This window comes from Centroberyx gerrardi, chromosome 9 (assembly GCF_048128805.1).
Source record: "Centroberyx gerrardi isolate f3 chromosome 9, fCenGer3.hap1.cur.20231027, whole genome shotgun sequence".
Taxonomy (NCBI): Eukaryota; Metazoa; Chordata; class Actinopteri; order Beryciformes; family Berycidae; genus Centroberyx; species Centroberyx gerrardi.
Genome location: NC_136005.1, coordinates 14,119,799 through 14,139,919, shown reverse-complemented (window position 1 = coordinate 14,139,919; position 20,121 = coordinate 14,119,799). Strand labels below are relative to the sequence as shown.

The following is a 20,121-nucleotide window of genomic DNA, read 5'->3' as shown; positions in this document are numbered from 1 at the left end:
GTTGGGGGAGAGCATTACTCATTCATTTTTCCCCACCCACATTTTCCCCAGACAATCAGAGGTTTGAGCCGGCAACCTTCCAGTCAAGTAGGGAAGTAGGGAACCCCCTCATTCAGCATATTCTAAATCACATCAGTACAGAATACAAAGTTTAGAGGCTCTCCATAAGCATTGACCGAAACTGACCAACCATAAATTGGGCAATTGTGGTACCATTAGCAGTGAACCGTCAGTCAGCAAAGCAGAAGTGAATCTGGCTTTACTTTAAGAGTCTAGTTTAAACTCTATGTTCTCTCATCCTTTTTGCATCGCACAAGGATCACTGTGATCCTTCTTACCTTTTATACAAGAGAACATGTGATCCGATCACATGTAACTTTTACGTTGAGTACATTTTTAAATTAGCTACTTTTTACTTTTACTCAAGTAGATTTTTACACTAGTAACTTACACTTAAGTAAAGTAACAGTTCTTATAGCCTAAGTGAGTATGGCAGTTTAGTACTCTTTCCACCTCTGAAATAGACTATTAAAATAGGCATTGGCACCGCATTTACATTAAATATTCAATGACAATGGCATGTGTGTATGATAGGTTTACATTTCAAATGGTTTATTTTATTTTCTTGCTTAAGTAGCCTAATTTAGTAAATGGATTAATTAACTGCGTCATATTTTCACTGCTATACGTCATGACCAACAGGACACTCCCCTCTGTCAAATACTGCTTCCTGCCCTCTCAATTATCACTTGGCGAGGAGAGGCAAGAGCGGTCTGCGGGCGTGGACGTTGGCCGGATGGTTAAATCCAACCTACAGACGATATTGAATAGCCATTGTTTTGTTAGAGAAAAAGAGAGAAACTTATCCGAGATGCCAGTTATTGAACAAACCAGTAATAAACCTGAAAGTGAAAGGTATGTTGTCGTAATTGTTGGGAATTAAGGTTAGCTAAGTTTCAAAACCGCGGCCTACATACGAGACATAGGATATTTCCTGGATTGGTACAATTTCTGTATTCCTTGTTTACGACCTTCTCTTTCAAAATGATGTTACCAACACATATCCCAGCGTTTTTGTAGTACCTTTACTAAATCGTGTGAAAGGATTGTGAATTGATATAACCTTAAATTACAGACCAGTAACCTAGATCGGGCAACACTTAATCGTTGAATATTGGCATCCAGCAAATAGACAGCATCCGATAGTCAACGTTGCTGTGGAGGCTCTAGCTAGCTACCTAACGTTAGCTAACGCGTTAGCTAGTAGCAGAGTAAATTAAATGCGCCAACTAGCTAATGTAAGTTAGCCAGGAGCAGCTAGTATGCTATTGACAACAAAGCTTTTTATAGCTATGGTTTTCCATGTACTCGGTATAAACAACGCCTTCTTAACCGGGTAATTTCTCGCGTCAGTTGAGTTTGTTGGTTTAAATAGCTAGATGGATTACTGATTTAAAATTACGTTAGCTAACGGCTAACGACGTTACAGTACGAGTCGGATGTTTTCGAACATTCGCTGCTGCGACGAAAACAAGGAATGTTATTAACACCACGTCATTTTAGTTCAGCTATACCCTTGAACCAAACATGTCGTGAATTTTACTTGCATCTTAACAGAATATGTGATTCACAAAACATGTCGTAGCTTGTTGCTAACCAGCCTAGTTACCTTGATAGCTCAATAGATGATTTGTGGCTGGCTTGCTTGTTTTTTTCCATTTCGCCCTCGGGCTCAGGTGCTAAGTCACCCTGAACCGTAGTGGAGTAGATGGACACCACTTGGTTTAGAAAGGAGCAATCGACCGCAATGGTCAATCGACATTTACGATAACATTTGTTGTGTGTTGATCTGATTTAGTGTGATATTAACCATTGTGGTATTATTTGCAAGATAGTGGACTCCAATGGTTAAAATGTGACAAGATGGCTTGCTTGCTGGGTCAGTTCCCGCTGAGTGCGTAGCACTGATTGACTCGAAATGAGAACGCAGTGGGGTTTGAAGCTTGGGAATGTAGGTCATGATTGAACAACATCTTGAGCTACTGCCCAGGTGTTTTTACTGTTTGTCATCCGTCAGGTCTTGACAAGATATTGGTTTAGGCTGTTAGTCTAGTTTTACAGCCTTGTGCAATTTTTGGAAATTTCCACTGCACTCTGCAGGGGAAGCAGACTAAGGGGATTTTGAATCCCTGATGACATCTTGCACACCAAGAGCCTAGGCTTTGACATCCTCTTTTTCTAGTAGACGTGAAATTATCATTCTATCTTTTTCTGTTAGTGATTTTGGCATTATTACTACCAGCAGATGTGTGTAGATGCTCTTATATAAGTATTTTGATACAGTGGCAGCCCATGCTTAGTGTTTGTATAAAATGAGTTTAAGGATTATTCATGGCCGCTGCAGTTGTTTGTTTTTCTTTCTTAAAGCCAAAGCACTCTTTTTCACCAACCGGTGCCTCTCTTAACTGACCTCACAGTTACTGATTATGTGAACTACTTTGATGTTAGAGTATCATAGCACATTATCCACCACAAGCCCCTAATTTTCCTCTAATAGCCTATTACATTTGTGTTAGGATATATCTCAGAGATCAGTGTTTGTTTGTTTTTATCCCATCTTGGCATCATATTCACATGGAAAAGCTTCTCTTACGTGAGCAGAAGCTCCCATGTGACCAGAGCAGCTGTCTTAACCAAGATAACCATACTCATGAATGTGCATAGCTGCCTACTGTGGGCATGGGGATTTCAAGGAATGTTGTTAACGGCACTGAGAAGTTTATTGAAAGCCTTGTGGCGTCTTTTAGTTTGAATGCAGTGCAGATGGAGTGCAAAGCGGCAGGGTTTTGTATAAGAATGGTACATGGCTGTTATCTGGCAATGGGATTTCAGGAGAACATCATGTGCCCATTACTGTTAGTTTTAATTTACCCTTAATATAACAGCATGACACCTATGCCTCACATGATCAGGAAATAGGTTGGATATTGCATATGGCTTGGTTGGGCTGAGCTATATAGGTGACAATGGTTCTCATTTGGTTTTCACACGTCTGCTCCACATATAGCACAGCAGTGCCGTTTGCGTAAGCGTGCATCTGCGAGAGTGTTAGAGTCACGGTGGCAGCAGTGCTGCTGCTAATGGGTTTTGTTCCCGACAGGAGCTCTGAGAATAGGCCTACTCTCAACACAGTAAATGCAGCCCGCCACACACACACACTCTGACTCACACACACACACAAGCTAGACTAATTCTATAGAACACACTGACTGGCCTCTGAATCAAAATGGCTGGTCTGGCTCAGTGAGTTGTGTAAGCTGGTGTTTCTCCCTGCGCTGTTGTTAGTTAGTGTAAAGCGGGCAGACACAGCAGTGCAGGACTAAAGTAGGCTAATGGCTAGACAAACAGAATTAACCTGTTTCTCTGATAGCTGTCCCCGAGGAATTATGTGACACACTAAGCTTAAAGTGATGCTAGAGAAACCAAGGCACACACAAATCAATGTTTGTTTCAGGAGGTTTGAAGTTACTCTTCGTAAATGAAAAATTCATTTTTCCGCTGGGCAAAGTGACAAGGATCGTATCCAGTCATGTACCCTCATGCACATTCCTCTTGCTTACTCATAGTGATGAATGGGGGAAGTGAAAACATAATTTGTCACTAGGGGTTCTAGTGAATTTGACTGAAAGTGGGCACACACAGTCATTTTAGTTTTAATGAGTCATCAGTGATGACAAGCCAACACAGGCTGGTGTTCAGTGGTGATGTAACATAAACCAGACCTAGATCCTGTCCGTTACTCATTATACACAAGTAAAGTGTTCCTTTTTATCATTAATCAACATGTTGTGCAAACTTTTATGCTTTAGACAGTGATATATATATATTACTTATTGAACTTCAACCCCCGGCCCTGTATGTGGTTTATAAGAGTGCTCTCACCTAATTTTGGACAATGTTTTACTACAATTTCTGAGATGAAGGGCTCATCTTAACGTGTGACACAACTGTGCTGTGTGATTGTGGTTTTGGTCTGTAGTTGGTATTTCTACCTCGAGTGAATCCTCCACTGATAATGTCTCCATTCGTGTGTGTGTTTGTTTCACCCTCCAGTATCTCCAGTCCCAGGAGGTGCTCCCGCTGTTGCAGTAACCCGTGTCCGGGGCCTCTGTGGTGCTCCTGATGCCCCTCTCCCACCCCTGAAGATCCCAGGTGGGCGAGGGAATGACCAGCGGGATCGCAATCTTTCAGCTAAGCTATTCTACTCTGTGAGTTCAGCCACTTTTTTCATTTAACCTCTTCTACCCTTTGTAGGGGTGTGTGTCTCTCCTTCTGAGACCAGTTCAGTATGCATCTCAATCCAGAATCGATGATTCAATGCAGCCAACATAAATTTTAAGAAGCCAACAATTCAATCTGATTTGATTCAGAGCTGTCTCGGTGCGGTGTGTTGCGATGTAATATGATTTGATGCGGTAAACGGTTCCATTTTACTTCTACCATTGTTTTACAACTGGTTGTTTAAATCAGTTCTGTCAGAAATATCAGAAATATACATTAATATGGTGTCTTTCACATTCTGATGACCATGATAATATCCTTTTTGGATTTTTGATCATAGAACAAAATCACTCAACTCAAAATAATCCTTTAAAACGGGCCATTGTTTAATCGCAAGTCCATGGCGTCTCTGGGTCAGGAGATTAGTAGTGCTACCTTTTTATATTTCACTGCTCCATGACAAGTTTTACATATTGCCACACTTTTACTGACAGACGACCTCATGGACTCGGAGGCAGAGACACACACAAGGAGTAAATTACATTATTAGGTGCTAAAATAAAAAAATCACACATCTATCATATATGGCTTTACCAGGAGAAGTCTGCATCGATTTTAGGTACAGTTCCCTCCAAACTTCTGCCCAATACAAGCTGTTTGAATCGATGAAGCTGTATTTTACACATTAATTCAGGCATATTGATTTGAATTGTTACACCCTTAGTCAAGCTACTGATGTCATTGTTTTGATATACTACTACTCTAAATCAAAGTAGGCCACATTTTTGTAATGTTTGAATGAAACTGTAAGGCTCATCCTCATTGATAGAGGCACACAGAGTACTGTACTTGTTTATTATCTTTATGGTATCGAACTTGACACAATCGCTTTTTTTCCCTAGATGACTTCACACTCAGGCATACCCTGTGTTGTATCATTGCCGTTTCAGACACACTGTTCTACAGCTGTTGTTTTTTTATTTTATCTGGGTCACAACAGTTTCCTTGGACAGGTCTATGTTGTTTTCCTAACTGTCATGATTTCTTTTGTATTTAATCAACTTAGACTAATTTATCATCATTTTCAACTCGCAGACTAATGCTTTAAAAATTCTTAGCTCTATTACATCCTGCATTTAATTAAATTTTACCATGATATCTATTTATTATGTATCTGTTGAATGATTCTTTTCACTTCTGTATATTCCTCTTTTCTAACTGTTTGCTCTCCTGTTCCTCAGGATGCTCAGTTGCTGGTTCTTGAGGAGCCTCCCCCTGCCAACGGCAGAGTGCGCTTTCTACTCTTCGAGTCCCGTCGCTCTGAAGGCAAGCACTGTGTCTGGAGGGCGGCGCTGAAAGGGGGGAACCTTTATGTTGAAATCCCCCCTGGAGCTTTGCCTGAGGGCAGCAAAGACAGGTTAGTAAGCTCAGCCTCTTTGATATATATAGCTGTTTTTCTAGTGTCAATTTGGTAAAGAGGAATATGTTTGATGAAAACCTTTTCAGGTTTCAACATGAAGAATTTTTTCCACTTGCCTGGATGGGCCAGTAGGTCAGAGTTGCCCCTGGTGTACAGTTTTTTTCACTGGCCCAGCAGGCAAACACGAAAGTAACCTCTTTTTTATGCATTTAAGTTTATTTTAAAAATGTAGATTTATTACAACAGAATGTTTGATATTGACAGTTCATAATATACAGCAGAGAATTGATTGAAAAATAAAACTGTTCATAAATGCATAACTTTCCTGTAAATATAACAGCAGTAACATGGGGTGAAAAGATGGGGGAAATTCATGAGACTAGATTGGTCGGCTGTGACGAGAGTGGGCCAGAGCAGAGAGAGGCAAATATAACGGGCTTATCACCTGGCGACAGACCTAGACCAGGCACTGGCCTAATTTGGCCACTAACTGACCAATCAACTGGCCCAAGTCAGCATCTTACAGGCTGAGGGTATATTGAGCTATCCTCTCTGTTGAAACCTGCTTTTTTGTTGTGGTTTGTTCATGGAAATGTTCCTTGACCTTCATGACCAATTATTTTCCTGTGTAATTCATTAACGTCCCTCCTGTAATTCATTGACACCTCTCCTACTGTTTCTCACCAGTTTTGCTCTCCTGCTGGAGTTTGCAGAAGAGCAGCTGCAAGTTGATCATGTGTTCATCTGCTTTCACAAGAGCCGTGATGATAGAGGTGAGACTTCCTTTTGTTTGGGTTTCTCAAACCATTACTTAGAATAAAAGCTCTGACTGGCGTAACACTGGGAATTTGTACCATCTGAACAGCTATAAGTCATACAGTTATGCATATGTGATATCAGATGGCAGAAATGGGCTCATGCATGTGCTACCAAAGACCGCATTTTGTTTAAGAAAATGTAAGACTGCATAAAATAAGCTTATATAACTGTATTCACACATTTGAGCAGTTTAATTTGTTGGCTGTCGGTGAGAGATTTCACCACACCTTCCAAAGAAAGCTGGCTTCTGCTCTTCATCAACAAATCAAAACACAATTTTGTAAAGTAATTATTGCCTGCCACATCATAATAAGGACACCAATGATCAAAATAAGTGACAAATGCTTGAGGTATGTATGAGTTTTTGTTTTGATTTGCTTAACTAAAGTGAATAAGTGAGTTAGCAGATGTAACTGTCAAGCAAAAACCTTGACAAGACTTTCAGAAACGACTGAAAAAGAAAATGCCAATTGGTGATTATCAGGGCGACTGATTTACCTGACCGTTTCTCTGTGAAACTGACATGGTGATGTGTGTAGCAAGAATTTAGTCATCTTGAAGTCTGATGACAAAACTCACTATTGTTAATGTCTTCAGCAATGGGAAAATGCATTAAATGGATTTGTATATGAATATAAATTCATAATGTATATTTTGTCCATTTAGAAGTAGGTTATTTAATATAGAAATTTCATTCAAAACCTCTTGTAAGCCATGTTATTATAAATATTTCTAAACATTTTGATTCACTCTGTTGAAAAGTGTCTCATCTTGATTGTGCCAAAGGAAAATGTAAGCAACATTCCAAGGCAAATCTTTGTTACTAAATACCTGTGGAGTTGAAATATTGTTCGCTCATTTATGTTGACAATCAGACAAGCATGTACATGTGCTAATGTTGCCAAGAGATTTTAGGATTTTCATTAGCTTCTCCCCCATTAGGCCCTGACCTGCACATGTCTGAAATTCCTTTGGTATTAACCTTTGTAGGCCAGCTACAGAGCCAAGGAGTGGCTGCCCTGTTGGGTCACAAAGTATTAACTTGTGGTCACAACACATTACTGTGGGCGCACAGAATATACAACGAGCACTCAAGCTGCATAACAAGCGTGCAAATAGATGTGAAATGTGCACTTGTAATAAATTATGTACAGAGCCAGTGCAACCAAACCGCTTCTCTGAGACTTGGTGTTGGAGAGCTCTAAGGTTTGAGTGATGCAAATCCTTTTGTACAGTCTATAACCTCCTTCAAGTCTGCACATAGAAAACACTGCAGTCCATTAGCTCTCAATATCTTTGTCAGTTGTTACTAACAGTAATGCCTTGCATGGCAAGCGTTGGTTGTAGGAAATGCCTTAGTAACTCACCCTGGTTTTTTTTTACCTAAAGCAAAACTAGATTAAGGAATCCTTATCAGAGGCCTGATGGGATATGGCGTTTACATGTGCCAACTCATAAATGGAATATTTGAATATCCCGAATATAAACGGTATATTAATGCGATTGTAAACGCACTCAAGAGGTGTTGCTAAAAGATTAGAGGTGTTGTCATAGGAAAACGCCCACACTTGTGATATGATTTGCCAAGGCGCTCACAGCTGGCAAGCTTGTAACTAGCACCGAGCTTGTCTTCACTTGTTTTGTGTTCGTTTTATTTTTGGGGAAACAGGCTGTGAACCAAACATCCAACTGTGGAATAAAACCGTCTGTATCAAAAACAGCAGCTGTGGGCCGTAGGAATATTCAGCACTCACTGCTGAAGAAATTAAATCAAGTCTTTCAAACTTAAATTTTCCCATATGTTCTTCGCCCTCAGCATCCCTACTGCGTACATTCAGTTTCCTGGGCTTTGAGATTGTGAGACCGGGTCATCCCCTCGTCCCTACCCGCCCTGACGCTTTCTTCATGGCTTACAGCATCGAGCGAGACTCCTCCGACGACGATTAAACTACGCTGAGCAATTACAAATGTTGGTTGTTGTTCTTTCAACCCATACCCACCCATCTTTATAATTTTTGGGAAATGATTATTATCCAAGCTCAGTATGGTTGAGGTTTCCTGTGAAAGAGGTTCTTTGTTTTAATTTTACCTACCATGTGCTGTGTTGCAATGATATTTGCACTAGTGTAAGATGTTATATGCCAGGAATGTAAAGCAAGCGCCCACATAAAATCTGGGCAAAGCATCCTCGCCACTGTATTATTTTCCATGATGTGTAGTGCTGACTTCCTATTTACCCTCCTGTACACCCCAGTGATCATCTCTATGATGTAATATTTATGGTAAAACATTTAAATTCATCTTATTCATGTAATTATATAGGTTTCCATGGTTATTTTCAGTTGATTCTCCTGTTTATATTGAATTTTTTTTTTTTTTTTTTTTTTTTTTTTTTTAAAATGTGTGCATGGATTTTAATTTGTTGCTTTGATTCACTTGACAGAAATCTGCATGTTGTAACTGTACTAAATAAAAGTGCTCACCTTAGAGTGGGATGTGTTTTGTTGTAAAGTCATACAGACAAGCAACCTGTAAGAGTTAATGGCTTACAATTTGATAGGCATCTCCATGATTTATTAGTCCTTCAGGTTCCTATATAAATGCAATATGTAGAAACAATAGTATACAATCATGTCAATGTGACAAGCATAACAAGAATAATAGCACAATATTGAATGGTAGGGATCGTGATGGCTAGTTACTTGTTACAGTTTTGAACAAATGGTAGATCTTATTTTCTGTCTACTGTATCCTTATATAGTTTATTCATTATTATCTTGAGCTAGTATGAGTGTATGTAGATTGATTGGAGCCAAAGCCTTGTATTTAGATAATTATGGCTAGAAGGCAAACAAAAAGGCCCTACTTACCTGACTACTATAACACAAGCTAAAATTGTGTTTTATATTCTTGATGAGAGAAGATGCAAAAGTTGATTTATTTTATATCCCTTAACAAGCATGTCTCAAAGGACGGTATAAAGATCTAACTAATCAACAATCAATCACAGAACAAAGTGATGTAATATGCAACAAAATAAAACAATGAAACAAAACCAGACATGTTGGAGAGGCATAACAAGCCTACCTAAACTATTTAGCCTAGCCTTCCTGGCACCACCAACCTTAGACCCTCAGTGCAAACAAGGAAAAATTCCCAAGAAAACCATATTAGGAAAAAAATTGGAGAAACCTTGGGTGAGCCAAGCCCAAGAGGGATCCCCCACCAGGACGGCTGAGCGTGACAAAGCACTAACATGGACAATACCAAAGAGATAAAACAGATGAGACAGAGAATGAATGATTGACAAGTGCAGTATTTTTTTTAAGCCATTTTACATTATAAAGAGCAGTAAATGAAACATCCATCATTAATTGTAGGGCTGCAACTAATGATTATTTTCATTATACGATTATATTCATTATTAATCATTTAGTCTATAGAATGTCAGAAATAATGACATCACAAGTTCCAGTGATTCTGGAACTTCTGATTCTTAAAATTGATTATTTAGTATTCAAAGTATTAATTTTATAATGATAAGAAACGGAGTAAAGCAGCAAAGCTGTAACCAGCAAATGTTTGATCTTTTTACTTGATAAATGACTCAAATGATTAATTATCAAAATTATAATTGATTAATTTTCGACTAATCGATTATTTAATAGCACTAGTTAACTGTGTCTACTTTAAGGAAGGATGGCATTCACCTTAACACAAATTGTGAAATGCATCTTCACTGTTGATTGTAGATGGAAAAGGTAGTGGAGAGTGACAATTTACCTGCTACTATATTTTAGCAAAAATCCCAGTGTCATCAGTGGGATGAATTTAAAAGACTGGCTGAGTCAGTTGTTAATGAGAGTAACATTTTAAGCTGGACTCACTCAAATTGATTTTCACACACAAGGACTGAAACAGTTGTAGACTCAGCCTACACTGAGTCCTAGCCGATCAGTGACTCTCATCACTGTTTCAGAGTCAGTAAATGATAGGTACTGCAGGCACAGGCAGTCCTCCCAGTCAAGAACAGACTGATCCTGGATCAGCCCTCTCTCTGCCAACTTCATCACCAGCAGTGCCCGCTTGATTGACAGCCAGTTATGCACAGTGGTGGTTGTGGAGCCATTGCAATTTAACTGGATGAGTGGGACATGGGGCCCCCAGAGGAGGGCCTGAAGGAAGGCCACCACGTCTGCCATCTGTAGCCCACTGGACTCAGACTGGAGCCAAGAGGCTAGGTAAAGGAACCCCCTTTTATACGGGGGCTCAGAGAGAGCTGCAGCTGAGCCTTTGGTAAGAGAAGACAGGCTTTCTTGTGGGTGGAGACAGTGTTGAAGTAGGGCTCCAATCTGGGAGGTCAGGGGTTGAGGTCCAGAAACACAAGGAGGATGGCGGGTTAACACTACACGAGGGGCACCCCACGCTCTCCATAACATCTGGGCGCTTTCCTTTTTCCACTCTGTCTTTTCCCACTCCATCTCTTCTTTAAGTCTGTTACTTCTTTCTGTCTCCACACCTCTCTTCATCCCTCCTCTTTCAGAAGCATCCTCTTCTTGCTCAGTCACTGCTTCTCCCTCTGTCTTCTCCCCTCTCTCCCTTCTGGGCCACACTAGAAAGACATCCTGGGGCCTGAGCTCAACGCCAGCGGCACTGTTGTCGTACAGATGTTGTAACCCCATTACTATTTGCAGCAGCAGAACACACACCTGTCTCTCATAAAGTGAGGGCTCAGAGCTCTGCAGCGACCGGCTATCCTGAACAAAGTCTTCTAGAGTAGCTTGTGGCAGGTCTCTTTCAATACTCACTGAGTATCCCTTCTGGAGTAAAGAGAGAACTGTGGATGAATTGATGTTCGAGCCAGACTGGCTTTCAGCAGACTCAGTGTTGCCTCCACATGGTGGTTTTGCAGCAGTGCAGTCTGACTGTAAAGGAGGAGAGGCTACCATGGGATCTCGTGTTTGCAATGTGTTGGATTCATTCTTTAGGATACTGTCAGGTGGGAAATGAGCAATTACATCTTGGACATTGACATGTGATGGCTGGTGGCTGATGTGAGCCGAGGGAGCTGCATCAGTCCATCTGTGTACCTGGATATATAGAGAGAAAAATGGCACACTCATAAAACCATTCAGTCATATTCAGGGAAACCTTTGCACCTCTGTCACATTCAATGTTTCTCTAAGATTCAAGAGAGACGTTCATGCCAGTTAATGTTTTCTGCCCTCGCTGCTGCAGTTGGATTTCTTAACAGCACCTGATGACAGTTTAGAGGAAGTGTTTGTGGTATTTCCAAATCAGGGTGCACATCAGGTCAGCAGAGAGTCACAGTTGCCTACCGTTGATAAAGATCATCCTCTCTCTCACTGGTTTCTGTTTGCAATGTGCATAACATTTTATTTTGTTTAAAACTTCCAGTGCGAAGTAACTGCAAGTAGCTGGTAGCAGAACAAAACAACAATACTTTATGCAGCATCTAAACATGATGCATCATGCATCATACTGTTATAGCAATATTTGCATGTATATATAAACTATAAAGGTAATGATAGGGCAAGAGCTGAACGTTACCCTTAGACCAAGCACCCTCCTTGGAAACTTGGGGCTATGCAGGCTGTAGTAAAGTGCATCTCCTATCTGCTTGGGCTTTTGGCCGCCACACAGCAGGAAATCCTGGGGTTGATACGGGACACTGGCCTCTCCCTGCAGCAGAAACTCAGCCTCCACACTCTGTGCCATGCTTCGAAGAAATAGCAGGTGGCGATGCTGAATTCCCTGGGAAACAACCCCCTGATCATCAAAACTGCTGAAGAGGTATTGCAGATGTTCGTCAGGTGTGTCAAAGGACAGCTGGGAGAGGGACAGTACAGGGACGGGACTCTTTTTGACCGGTTTAACCTCTTCTCTCTCTTCGTGGGAATGGGTGTCAGGTATGGGTGCCAGCATGTACAAAGGGTTGTCAAAGTTTTGATGGTGATGACGGAGATACAGTGGAGACAGGGGAGACATGGGGAACAAAGAAGAGGGTGGAGGCATGTTGTCACCAGGGAGGGACAGGGCGCGGGCTAGCCTCTTCTTTGGGATGGGCGGCGGGGTGCCGTCCGAGAAAAATCTCTCCTGGTGATGGGAATCATCTGCGTAACACAGCAAGGGGATTTCAGGTCAGGTTAACCGACTTGAACACTGAACAATGGAAACGTACAGGAGGCTTTGGGGACAGCGTCTCTAGATTAAGGAAGAGAGAACACATCTACATTTACACTTCCACAACAGCACTAAGTATGAGCAGTGTCATGTCTCGCCAAACTGAACATTTTCAGAGTCATTGTGATTGGTCCAAAGATTACAATGAGAGTGTAAAAGTTTGGTTTCAGGTGTTACTTCCTCCATTTCAGTTCTCATGAGAAAGAGGAACCAAGAGGACTGGAGGAGCGGAAGGACAGCAACACGTTATAATATTTCATGATATTTATCTTCAAATGTCAGCTGTATTTTCATAATCAGGGTATCATGCGGTGTTAGGTGATGCAGGAAGGTGCACGATTTATATCTGATCTATGAATTCTCTCCTCTTCACACCACTATACTGACATACAGCGCGCTTGAGCAGATAATTCCTGTCTTCATGAGGGTATTTATTATTCATACTGTGCTATGGTGCATGTGTAGAAAGCAGACATGATATGGTTTAGTTTCCTTCACTCCAGTTGAGTTCATCAGTCTTGAGACCTACCATAGCGCTGGTGTATGGGACACCCAGCTGCGTGACAATCAGTGGCTTCGGGGAACACGTCATTGAATGGGTAGCTTTGGTGCTGGTGTCCAAAAGGGCTGAGCATAACACAGTCAGACTCCAGACTGGAGCCTCTGGACAATTGACTTCTGTGTAGGAACATGCACACATACATCACAACAATATTATACATTCACAAGTGCATAAGCAGACTGGCACTGCTCTCAAATGAAAACCTTGTATCTCCAAAAAGTATCTTTCAAAGTTAGAAAAAACATATTTCCAATTGGTGCCCATACATTTTTTAATTACATGGTGTGTTTTAAATAGCTTTCATTAGACCCTGAGTCAAATGGAACTATGTAAACTTTACTGGAATCAATTCAAAGCACCAAGATTGGAGTTACTAGGTTTTCCCACAACAGCAGTAATGTGCAGAACTGATGACCAAAGATTACAATGGCAAATGAATGTGAGGTGTGTTTACTGCAGCCTACTTGACATTATTAGCAATTAATAATAAATATTAGTAACTGAGCAATAGGGCTGGGTATCGGTACTCGATATCTTTAAGGTATCGACCGAAATAACCCAGTACCAAGTAGTATCGAAACTTCTCCAGTCAAATGATACCTGCATTCGATACTTTTTTGTACACAGATCTAGAAAAAAATGACTATTTGTATGGTTTTGCTCGCAGCCAATCACCGCAAGCGTTCTTGGATTTTGGTGGTGAAGTCGAGCGCAGTGTATGTGACGGAGTTAGCAGTTCAGCGTGCCGAGATGCCACCAAAACGTAAAAAAAAGGTATCGAATGAAGTACTCTATTGGTATCGGTATCACTTTAAGGGTACTGGTATTGATACTGGTATCGTAATTTTTTAAACGATACCCAGCCCTACTGAGCAAAGCGTAACCATCAACATACATCACAGTGAAAGCATATGGATTTGGTGAGAGCTGTCATATTTATGATGCCGAGTTGTGTTTTACATTTTAGGCATTTTAGACACTCTTAAAATGACAGCAACAGTAGAATAAGCATGAATTCCTAGATCACCAAAATTACAAGCAACTAATAGTAAGGAGTGCAAGGGTCAGGGCCATAGTGGCCAGGCAATAGTCCTCTGTGACCATCAAATGATAACATAATGTAGATAAATAAAACGAGTTAAGGAGAGAGACAGAAAGGATTTTGGTTGTTGCTGGTCTTACCTGCGCTGTTTGACAGGCAGCGCTGGTGGCTGTGCCTCTGCTCTGCTGGCAGGACCACGCTCCATCAGGTCACTACGACGCTGCAACACACTACCTGCTCCTCCACTTTCCTCACACTTCACCACTGTCTCTGTAAAGCCTACAGGTAACTCCGTGTCTCTGCAGGAAACTACTGAAGACTCCGGCTTTCTTTCCCTCTGTCTGTCCTTTTCTGCCTCTGTCTCTCTTTGTCTGTCTAGTTCAGTCTATGTTTGAAAGTGAGTTTTTTCGTGAGCATGTCCTAGTTATCTTTCGCTGTGATCAGTTGCAGTCTGAGGTTGAGGTTGGTACCGGAAAAGTAGTGTCTGTTCTGAGGGCAGAACTGCTCTCTCTGCGCTAACCTCAACGTGACAAAATGGGGAAGAACAGTTAGAGCGAAGCCCCTTTGTTTGCTCTCTTTTTTCTTTCTTTCTCTCACAGTTGATCTAGATTCTCGATATATGTAGCCACAGCATCAACTTGTATCTCTTGTTTGGATGATGTAGTTTTTATACCTGCAACGCCTTTGTGGGGGCTTGGTGCTATATGAAGAGCCTTGGTTTTGACTTTACACGAGAGGTAAAATATTTAAGGGAATCACTTTTGCCATCCAATGAGACTTTGAAACTTGTCTTTAAGTTCTTTTGCAATGTATACTTGTGCAGATAAGTGAATAAAAGCAGCATGCACACTGTCTTTCACTTTTTTTTTTTGTCTTTTTGGCCTCACATGTTGAAACATCATTTGTCCAACAGCTGGACCGATAGAGGTCTACTTATAGACTGCAAAACTGGATTCTGTAATCTTGATCTTGCGGTATATGGATCTCAATGATTCTATCTGATTATTCTTTTGAAAAATTGACTCATAATCAGCAAGTTCAGTCTGACCCTAGTCCAGTTTTGAAAAACTCCAGTCTCCCTACTCCCAACATCACCCTGCTGATGTATATCAGATATACTGAACATACTTAGAACAGTGGGGGCTTTTTAAAAATTCAAAGTACATTTTAGTTTTACACCTAAGATAAGTAAATAGAATTAGGTCTGTTATTTATAGTAAAACACAGTAATTCTGGACTTATTTCCTATAACTAATACTGGCTTTGTTAATATCATGAAAAAGGGACCATCCTCAAACCTTGGATAATCAGCTCGTTTGTGGGGGGATTTTGTGGGGGGATTTTGTAACATGCATGAAATCTAAATGATTTTAGATAAAAAGTATAAAACTCCCTGTATTTTCTTAATGAGCTTGTTCTTATTTTACTTGAGTAAAACCGAAGCAACAGCACGTCTACCTGTACTACTACAACCTCTGGTACAAAGACACATAAGGGCTACTATGCTTCCATTGATTCATACAGGACATTATTTTTCATTCACATGAATTCGAGCATAACATAACATATTTATTAGTGCTTTTTATAATAGTATTGTTCATGTGTGTATTCATTCCATTTATCCTACAGCTAAAGGCCTAATGTGTCAAAGCCATTCATCATTTACCATGTGGGTGTGGACAGCTTTATATATTGACCAATACTGGAAACCCCGATGGCCGCAATAAGATCAGATTTGTTGTCAGTGAAGCTCATCAGGCTCCTGCACAGATAGGTCCATATTCTCATATCCGAGTACAGCCATTAACTGTGCTGTCGTGCCGCCCAGAGTGTATTCTTCAGGCTGAGTGTGTGCTCCTGAATCACCCCAGCCCAGAATGACTCACACATCCTCTGGGTAAAGGGCCGTTGTCTCTCACACCGTTTTTCAATACATATATATCACAACAGTCACTATCTCATTGAAAAACGTGGTGATAATGTGCTTGGTTTGGTTGTTTGGTTGCCAAATCAATAAACCTCCATATAATACCAAATGTAAAACAGCCCATTTATGAGCTGAAGATCCCCTTCTAATATATTTTGTGCTTTTATTAGTCATGGAAAATCTAATGAAACTAGACAGCAGTCCAGAGTGGTGTTCACACCGCACTTCAGCATTTAATGTCACGCACGAAACACAAAATGTCACCTGCTTTTCGTTTTCTATAATGAAGCCAACCATTGAAACTCCCTGTGTGTTTCCTCTTTATTCAGAGAGTGGAAAGCAGAGAGGTTCCCACACATAGAGGGATCCTGCACTACATGAGGAAATTCCTCCATGGCTTTAAGAGTCATCTCCCCTACAGACTGTGCCACACTGCCTCATCCCTCTGCTTTTCCTGTCACGACTTGAATCCATTTAAAATCACTCAGCAGGTCTGCTTAACCAGCTCATTTGTGGGATCTGAAACCCCAAAACCTGATCCACCTAGATCACAACACCTGCAGGAAGCCTGATCTGAGACACCGACTGTGATTCATACTTTGCTGATTCTGTGAACCCATATATACAGTATTTTTTTTTACGTAAGCCTTACTTCTATTAGGGTACTATTTCTTAAACTGAAACTGAAAGCCAGAAAGCCTATTGCTCATTTTGTCTCGGATCAATAATGTAAAATTATTCCATACTCTGATGTCATCACATATAAACAAACAAAACAACATGTGAGCAATCCTAGCTTCATAATGATATTTATCTAAATTACAGTGTGTGGGGAAGATGAGGAGCGACACTACAAGGGTGCAGTGGGCGAGCATCACTAAGGGCCTCTCCACTGAGCCTCTTCATATGCTAAGGAGCAAGGGGAGCTGCTAGGTCTCCCTGCCACTCTGACAACAGCACAGCAGCGTGCATTCACTACAGCTGGACATACAGGCACAGCTCACTATAGAGTCTATACAGGTGTAGTCGATAGTGAGCTGAATAGAAGAGAGTCTGAAGGGGGCTGACATTTGAGATCATGAAAATAGCTGAGGAATTCATTAACCTTTCACACATGGCCAAGGCAATGAGTGTGTAGTATTCAGGCCATTATAATCTTAAAGGTGACCTTGTTTCTAAACACAAGTGGTTATTCACCCTCACAGGTTAAATATAACTGTGACGTCCGAGGTTCGAATCTGGACCAAGGACCTTTGTCGCAGGTCATCCCCCTCTCTCTCTGTACCCCCAATCTTTCCTGTTTCTCTCCACTTTCAACTCTCTAACAAAGGCAAAAAATGCCCCCAAAAAATAATCTTCTTAATCTGGATCTGAGATAGTTCACAAGGGGGTAGATCAACACCAGGGCTTTCTAAATGTGCATCCAATAAGGTGAGCTTTGATGATTTTATTTGAACAATTCTGAAAGGCGGCGGTCATGAGAGTTTATTTTTCTTGCAAAAGAAACTGCTTTTGGAAAAGTACAGTAGTTGTAAGCAGATGAGTAACAGTGACACTGTTGTGAATCATAATGTTTAGGAAAGACTCAAACATAATCAACCCAGTATTACAGCATTGTGTTTTTTTACATCATTTTATTTTTTGATATGACAATACCTGGTAATGCATCATAATGACAAAACTGTATTAGTATAGGACATTTCATATGGAGATCCATGGCAAACAGCCCTATGTTACATTTACAAGTGCATAATCAAAACCAAGTTAAGCTGTAGCAAATCCTTGAATGCTTGCATTAATACCAGTGTTACTTTCTCACTCTCTTTGATCAGTCACATAGATTCATTCCTAATGGTGGGAGGTGAAGTGTTTCCTTATAACCTCATAAAACCGGCGTTTGCGCTTGCTGTCGGTGGCTTGTTTGGGTGCAGAAGAGGAGGATGAAACAGAAGCGCTGGTGGAGGAGGCAGCGGCGCTTTGTATCTCTGCCTTTGGTAATCTTCCTTCAGTCTGTGAGTCAGTAAAATCTTTAGACAGTCTCTGCTTTGCTGCTGACCAACGGGAGGAGCTGCCTTTGATGTTGGTGTCTGTTGTCCTTGTCAATGTGGCTTTGCTAGAAGAGTAGGCGACCTCCTCCTCCCTGTTGAAGCGGCGGAGCCCAGCTTGGCAGAGCAGGGCTTCCTCGCTGGCCATCTGGGGGCTCTGGCTCAAGGTGACAAAGCCGTACGGGGTGGTGACTTTGGTTAGGTGTGGCAGGGAGAGGGCGGCTCTGCTGGCGGGGTCCAGGCAGTGCTGGGCCTCCATGTAGCGGCAGGGGAAGGAAACCTCCCTCTGCAGGACAGACTTCCTCTGGGTTAAGGGGTCTGAGATACTCCGCTGGGCTCTGCGGTCTGACGGAGACAAGCTGAAGACTGAGGATGATGTGGATGAGGCTGGCGAAACCGATAAAGATGACTCCAGCTCTGTCCCAAGACTCCCTAAGCCTTCATCTGTCTCTGCATCGTCTTCCTCCGCCTGTCCGTCTCTGTTGTTCTCCGATGATCTTAAGCCAACCTGGACAGACAAGCTGGGTATAGTGAACTGTGGGATGCTGCCAGGTGTCAGGATGTTTGTAAAAATGTTTTCCCGGCTTGTCAGGGACTCTGATCCCAGAGAACTCCCAAAGGACTTTGCACTGCTGGTTGCCCACAACAGCGCACGCATCCCTGCGCTGCTGTGCCTGCGTGCCGTCGAGAAATCATCCAAATGAGCGGTTTTGGTACCATTGCAAATAGCCCCAATGCTGATTGTCCGTGTGACCGTGTTCTTCTCCATTTTGAATGTCTTCCGCTCTCTTTGCATCCAGGCTCGATTGTAGATTGGCAAGAGGAGTGATGACAGGCGCCTTTTATACTCCTCTGCTGTCTCCCCCTCCTTTTGTCCTCCACTAAATGCATCAAGAGGTACGTAAGTCTGACGAAGGTCAGTGGCGGAAGTGCTTACCAATTAGGGCGCTTGTGAAGTATGGAAACATCATTAAGGGCCTCTCTTCTAAACCCCTTCAAATGCTAATAAGCATTGAGGGCAACTACGGCTATTTTAAGTTTGTTCAAGTTTACAAGGTTTTTCAGGTAGGACTGCTTTCTCTGTGCAGCACTGTGCTGCTCCTTCACTGTGTGTGCGTCACTGCAGGGAAACAAATGAAGCTCTCACAGGGGGGAAAGATCCTCCTTGTTTACATGAGTCTTCACAACAAATTAGTTTGGAACTATCGAATTGAAATGGCACACAGGAAGCTGAAACCTGAGTGTTTTTGGAATGAGATACTAACATACTGAACGCTGCATATTCAATGAGTAGGCCTGTGTATGGCACTCTGCTTACTCTACTAGTGATTATATATAGTTTTACCAATGGACATTTCAGATTTAGGTAGGCCTACTCAAAATATGGTACATGTATGACCAGGCCAAATATTTTAATGAAAATTAGTTGTACAAAACAGATGTAAATAAACATCACTATTTTTCCAATAATATATAATATAACATAATCATTTAAAATATGTGATATGTTATTTAAACCCAGCATTGGTTACTTTTAATACTTATACATTTTGTACCTTCGCTATGGCTAAGTATTCCTGAAAAAAATAATACCTTTTTTACTGCAGCCACACTAGTCATGTGACTAACCTTCCTGGCTTTCCTCTGCCAGGTTAATTAGCGGGACTTGCTCATTGGTCAGCCCTGATTGCACGGGGTGCGTTTGTCTGCGCTGATTGGCTACACCGCGGTAACTTCGGGGTACATTTTACCCCACAACTCCCCAAGCTGCTCTACAGTCTATCGGCTTCTCCTCATTTTAACCCGTCAGGTCCACGATTT

The 20,121-nt window shown here is 41.5% G+C and overlaps 2 protein-coding genes across 3 annotated transcripts; one reads left to right on the top strand and one right to left on the bottom strand.

Moving 5' to 3' along the window:
- Window positions 1-745: 745 nt before the first annotated feature.
- Window positions 746-9,007, top strand: oaz1a (ornithine decarboxylase antizyme 1a). The gene is given in 6 exon segments (XM_071921949.2): window positions 746-915; window positions 4,114-4,180; window positions 4,182-4,268; window positions 5,523-5,698; window positions 6,389-6,474; window positions 8,337-9,007. Coding segments are annotated over 6 exon segments (666 nt in total). The 5' UTR covers window positions 746-796; the 3' UTR covers window positions 8,468-9,007.
- A 1,009-nt stretch (window positions 9,008-10,016) lies between these two features.
- LOC139929157 (inactive tyrosine-protein kinase PEAK1) lies at window positions 10,017-14,744 on the bottom strand. Of its 2 annotated transcripts, XM_078285551.1 has the most exons (4): window positions 14,469-14,744; window positions 13,254-13,402; window positions 12,092-12,654; window positions 10,017-11,610 (listed from the first exon to the last, which is right to left on the bottom strand). In XM_078285551.1, the coding sequence occupies exons 1-4, from the start codon at window positions 14,531-14,533 to the stop codon at window positions 10,450-10,452; spliced, it is 1,938 nt and encodes a 645-aa protein (XP_078141677.1). In that variant the 5' UTR covers window positions 14,534-14,744; the 3' UTR covers window positions 10,017-10,449. The 2 variants fall into 2 exon arrangements, with proteins under 2 accessions (XP_078141677.1, XP_078141678.1); XM_078285552.1 differs by lacking the exon at window positions 14,469-14,744 and having other exon boundaries at window positions 12,092-12,745; window positions 13,254-13,304.
- Between the last annotated feature and the right edge of the window lie 5,377 nt (window positions 14,745-20,121).

Excerpts from the sequence above, each read along its gene's own strand:
- LOC139929157 (XM_078285551.1), bottom strand. The coding sequence starts at position 14,533 with ATGGAGCGTGGTCCTGCCAGCAGAGCAGAGGCACAGCCACCAGCGCTG. Across the intron at positions 12,655-13,253 it reads TCCCATACACCAGCGCTATG|ATGATTCCCATCACCAGGAG; the intron begins GTAGGTCTCAAG and ends TGTGTTACGCAG. Across the intron at positions 11,611-12,091 it reads GGAGGGTGCTTGGTCTAAGG|GTACACAGATGGACTGATGC; the intron begins GTAACGTTCAGC and ends CTATATATCCAG.